At 57.8% G+C, this 5,577-nt stretch overlaps 1 protein-coding gene across 1 annotated transcript; it reads left to right on the forward strand.

Annotated features, from left to right (window-relative positions):
* The first annotated feature begins 1,249 nt into the window (after positions 1–1,249).
* On the forward strand, positions 1,250–5,577 carry ZNF853 (zinc finger protein 853). Its single transcript, XM_028486985.2, has 2 exons — positions 1,250–1,663; positions 2,146–5,577. The coding sequence occupies exons 1-2, from the start codon at positions 1,651–1,653 to the stop codon at positions 4,239–4,241; spliced, it is 2,109 nt and encodes a 702-aa protein (XP_028342786.1). The 5' UTR covers positions 1,250–1,650; the 3' UTR covers positions 4,242–5,577.

The following is a 5,577-nucleotide window of genomic DNA, read 5'->3' on the forward strand; positions in this document are numbered from 1 at the left end:
AGGGGCCCTCTTGTCATTGGCCGCGTGGCTTTTCTTTGGCCTCTGACCTCGTCCACTTTTCCTTGACCTCTGCTTCCATCCAGCTTTCTCGCCTCTTGCCCAGAGGCAACTGTGGCCCTGCAGAACCTTCCAAGACCCCGTCTCTCTCTGGGACCTGCTCTGGGCGAATCTTCCATGGTGGCCACACTCGTGGGACTCAACTCCCCACTCTGGCCTTCGAGGGTGCTGAGTGAGGGGCTGGGGCAGGCTTGAACAGCATGAAAAGGACCAAGGGAACTGGAGGGGTTGGATGGGGATGTGTGGACTTAACTAGGACTCTTTTGGCTTTTTTTTTTTTTTTTTTTTCCCCCATGCTGCACAGCTTGCAAGATCTTAGTTCCCTGACCAGGGATTGAACCCACACCCTCAGCAGTGAAAGCTCCAAGTCCTAACCACTGGACCGCCAGGGAATTCCCAGGACTCTTTTGGCTTAAATATTTAACTGACAAAAATCTCGCGAGAGCAGACACATCAGGTGACACTTAAGTATACATTTACTACAACATTGTTGTTAACAATGTTTAAAATGCCATAAGAAGTCGGGAGTGGTCATACGGCCAAGCACTGTCCTAGAAATGAGAGGACCCACACAGAGGCGTGATGTGTCCCTGCTGCCCCCAGAGGTGGTGGGAGAAGGGAGTGTCACGTGACCTTCGATTTGCCGAGAAAACAGGTTTTCATGGCTGTCTTCCCTCCCTTCCCGCATACTCCCACCTGGTGTGAGTGTATAGGAAAAATGCATTCACTGATCCGTTAGTCTAAGCAAAGGTTATTGGGAATAGTTTCCTAAAAGGGAATTATTTACATGTAGATATCCCTTGGCTTTATTAATTCAATATATTCCTGGAAAAGTAGTCAGAAAGCAAAATTTACAAAATCAAACCTCTACTTTCCATTACAAAATTGAAAAGATGATATTGTAGGAAGAACAGATGTTGAAATCAGACTTGGGAATGGAGAAAGCCTCTTCAGATTTTCTGATAACACAGCAGGAATGCTCAAAGTGAGAAACTGTATGTGGGTTTTGTGAAACAGAAACGGAATGAGTCCTGTTTAGCTGAGCTTACACTACGTCCTGTACCGTGCTGGGGCTGCACATTTATCCCCTCTAATTCTCATGATTTCCCTGAAAGGGATTTGTCTCCTTCAGCAGATGGGGAAATTTAGGTTCCCAGAGGTTAGATAATTGGCCAGTTGCCATGTTGACTTGGGGCTGTGAGTTGGTCCTTTCCATCCCAGAATAACCATCTAAAACACAGCCTAAGGACGGTTTCAGATGGAGCTAGTTATATCCTCAGTATTTCCAAACTGTTTGTTAGTTTTCAAACCCATTCCAAACCCACAGGGAGAGGGATTTTTCAAGCACCTGCTAGGGGTAATGTCAGGGCTCTTCCTGCTTCACTCATTAAGCTGTTGGTGTGGGTGTCACTTAGCTATGTTACAGACAAGGAGGGCCCTGAACCTGCAGGGGGTTAGGCAGCTGCTAACTGGTAGAGTTTTTCTGAACTGAGGACTTCTGACCTGGAAACCTCGTGTTCTCTCTGACACTTTGGTGACTTTTAGAAACTGCCGCAGAAACACTTCCAGGCAGCCTTACAGAAATTCTGTATTATGTACGGAGAAGGTGAGTTCCATTCATTTAAGGTGTGACCTTAACTGAGGTCTGAGTTCAGCATGGGCTTGTGGCTTAGCCGTGGGAATGGCTGGTTCACTGTTTCCTACTGGATGGCGGTTAAGCCCCAAGGACTTCTCAGGGAGTGGTGCTGGGGAGCCGCAGGCACCCACGGTGTCACTGCCAAGGTCTAAGGCATGGAGCCTGTGTGGACGAAGGCCCAGAGGAGAGGTCAGGGGGCTGGGGTCCAGAGTGATGTGACCAGCTGTCCCTGGGGCACATTTCCAAGCCAACTCCGCACCTCTGGGCGTTTCCGTTTCTACCATACCGCCATTGTCACTTGGTCCAGTGTCTTGGGGCCCCTGCTGAGGGCTCAGGAGTGTATCGTAGAGTGACTGTACATGGGGCAGGGGGAGGGGGGAGATCCTGGGAGTCTGGATCGGAGAGCTGCCTGTAGATCTTTGTCTCCTGGCTTCCTGCCATTTCCACTACAGGTGGCAGCGGTGGGAGTGAGAGTCAGGAGGAGGAAGAGGCTCAGGAGAGGGGCAGTAGCCCTCTGCGGCCCGCAGTCTCAGCCCCGACGGGGGCCGGTGCAACCGCTGAGGGAGCCCCGCCACAACAGCAGGAGTTGCAACCCCAACAGTTAGAACAGCAGCCAGAGCTGCAGCAGCAGCCACAGCAGGAGCAGCTGCAACAGCTGCAGCCACGAGACCAAGTGTCAGGACACCAGCCAAACTCGCAGCAGCAACAGCGGCAGCAAGACGGGCAAGAGCAGCGGCCTCGACCACAGCCGGAAAAACCCCAATCTGTGCAACAGGAGCCACTGAAACCACAGCTGCAGCTGATGCAACAGCAGAAACAGTTACAAGAGCAGCACCTGCAAGAGCACCAGCTGTCACAGCAACAGCAGGAACAGTTCCAGCAGCAGCAAGATGGGCAACAGCAGCTGCCTCGACAGCAGCAAGAACTACAGGAAAATCCCCAATCTGTGCAACATGAGCAGCGGAAAGCACAGCCGCAGCGGCTGCAACAGCAGGAACAGTCACAGGAGCGGCAAGTGCAAGAACAGCAGCTGTCACAGCAACAGCGGGAACAGTTACAACCACAGCAGCTGCCACCACGACAGCCGCAGTTGCAACAGCAGTTACAGCAGGAACAGCCACAGCTGCAGCAGCAGGAACAGTTACAACCGCAGCAGCGACAGTTACAGCCACAGCAACAGTTACAGCCGCAGCAGGAACAGTTACAGCTGCAGCAGCAGCGACAGTTACAGCTGCAGCAGCAACAGTTACAGCAGCAGCAGCAGCTGCAGCAGCAACAGTTACAGCTGCAGCAGCAGGAACAGTTGCAGCAGCTGCAGCAGCAACAGTTACAGCAGCAGCGGCTGTTGCAGCAGCAGCAAGAACAGTTACAGCAGCAGCTGTTGCAGCAGCAGCAAGAGCAGTTGCAGCTATTGCAGCAGCAGCAAGAACAGTTACAGCAGCAGCTGTTGCAGCAGCAACAGTTACAGCAGCAGCAGCTGCTGCAGCAGCAGCAAGAACAGTTGCAGCAGCAGCAGCTGCAACCCCGGCCACTGGAGCCAGAGGAGGAGGAGGAAGAGGTGGAGCTGGAGCTCATGCCGGTGGACTTGGGGTCGGAGCAGGAGCTGGAGCGGCAGCGGCAGGAGCTGGAGCGGCAGCAGGAGCAGCGGCAGCTGCAGCTCAAACTGCAGGAGCAACTGCAGCAGCTGGAGCGGCAGCTGGAGCGGCAGCAGGAGCTGCAGCTGGAGGAGCCGCCGGAGCTGCAGCTGGAGCTGGCCCCGGTGGAGCTGGGGGCTCAGCCGCCGGAGCTGCAGCTGGAGCTGGCCCCCGTGCCGCCGGAGCTGCAGCTGGAGCTGGTGCCCGCCGCGGGGGGCGGCGCTGCCGCCGTCCCGGGGACGCCCGCCGCGGTCGTGGTGGCGCCCCCGGGCTACGTGGTGCTGCAGGAGCTCATGGTGCTGCCGGCCGTGTCGGCGCCCTCGGTGGTGGCCATCCCGGGCCCGGCGGGCAGCGCGGCCCTGACGCCGGCCCGGCAGCGGCGGCGGCGGCGCGCCCGGGACCGGCCGACCATCTGCGGGGAGTGCGGCAAAGGCTTCAGCCGCAGCACGGACCTGGTGCGGCACCAGGCCACGCACACGGGCGAGCGGCCCCACCGCTGCGGCGAGTGCGGCAAGAGCTTCTCGCAGCACTCGAATCTGGTGACGCACCAGCGCATCCACACGGGCGAGAAGCCCTACGCGTGCCCGTACTGCGCCAAGCGCTTCAGCGAGAGCTCGGCGCTCGTGCAGCACCAGCGCACGCACACGGGCGAGCGGCCCTACGCCTGCGGCGACTGCGGCAAGCGCTTCAGCGTCTCGTCCAACCTGCTGCGCCACCGCCGCACGCACTCGGGCGAGCGGCCTTACGTGTGCGAGGACTGCGGCGAGCGCTTCCGCCACAAGGTGCAGATCCGCCGCCACGAGCGCCAGCTGCACGGCGCCGGCCGCTCCCGGGGCCTGGGCCTGCTCCGCGGCGCGCGCGCGGCCGCCGGCGGGGCCCCGCGCGCCGAGCAGGCTGCGGACAAGGCGCCGTGACCCCGGGCGGGGGCCGAGGTCGGGGAGGGCGCCGCTCGCCCTGCCCCCCACCCGGGAAGCGCCGCGCCCGCTAGGACGTCTTCACCCAGTTCCGGGGTCTCGGGACGTCCTGGAATACCGCCGGGAAAAGGCTGCCCTCCTTCTCCCGGGTCGGCTGAGTGGTCGGCCGGGTTCACCCTCAGAAACACTCCACAGGAGGAAGTCGACGAGGCTAAAAGAGCACGGATGTTGCACATCAGTACAGACAGCACACGGTTCAAATTCGGCATCGGGTACCGACGGGTGAGAAGTCGGTCAGGGACGCCTCCCTGGGAAAATTGGACTTACTGGACATGAGAGCCGCGGGGGAAGAGTTCCAGTGACAAGACGAGACAGTGGGTGACATTCGACAGAGCTCGAACACTAACCAGGGAGTCCGATATACGTGGCACAACGCACGTGAAAAGGATTTGGTCCCGGGGAAGATTATTTCACGGGAAAAAAAGGAAATGTATCTGCGCTCCGTAGAGAACTGATCAAGGCATTAAATCGTCCTCAGTGGCATTTGCCTTGAAAATACTTCCTAGAATGAGAATTCAGCAGGGTGCATAAAATCCTGATTAAAATGTTTGTGTTCATCAACACAGGGTCCGAGTGTCCGCTGGGTCAATGTGCAAACGCCAGGAAGTCCGCTCTGGGCGAAGGTGAAACCTTCCCTCCGGGGCCACCCAGGCACGCCTCAGGCCGGCTCTAGGCCCCTTTGCTGCCGTGTTCCCATGCCCACAGCTGCTCCCTAATGCCTCTTGAATAGAAGCCTGGGGCTAAAGCAGAGGGCGTTCTGGAAGTGCTGGCCAAGGTCCTAAGCGGTGGTCCCTCCATCTTTCCCAAAGAGCTGCGGGTAGCCCCACCCTAGCCTCCCTTCTCAGATGCCTGTCCAGGGACTGAGGCTATGGGGTCGGGGCCTTGAGACGCAGGGGCAGGTTCTCCCGGGCCAGGCTGTGCAGAGGGCTGGCCCGAGTAGACCCTGCCTCATCGCCGGGAGTCAGAGGGAGAACGTCAGGGACAGGGATTGGAGGCAACAGAAATGCTCTTTATGACAATTTTGTAAACATCTGCGGCTCAGTCAAAGCAGCAGCAATCATGATGCCTTGTGGGAAGGCAGGATGATGCCAGGGGCGGGGGGCACCCGCCAACTCAGGCCCCCAAGCCCTTCCTGCTCTCGACTCCCCCATGTGGCTCCTTAGATGCTGCCCTGCTGTCCTCCCTGCTTCTCCTTTACTAACAGAGCCTGCTACGTTTTACACAGATGTGTTGGTAAGTGAGAAACAAACGACGAAAAATAAAATAAAATGAGGAA

This window comes from Physeter macrocephalus, unplaced genomic scaffold (assembly GCF_002837175.3).
Source record: "Physeter macrocephalus isolate SW-GA unplaced genomic scaffold, ASM283717v5 random_1355, whole genome shotgun sequence".
Classification (NCBI taxonomy): Eukaryota; Metazoa; Chordata; class Mammalia; order Artiodactyla; family Physeteridae; genus Physeter; species Physeter macrocephalus.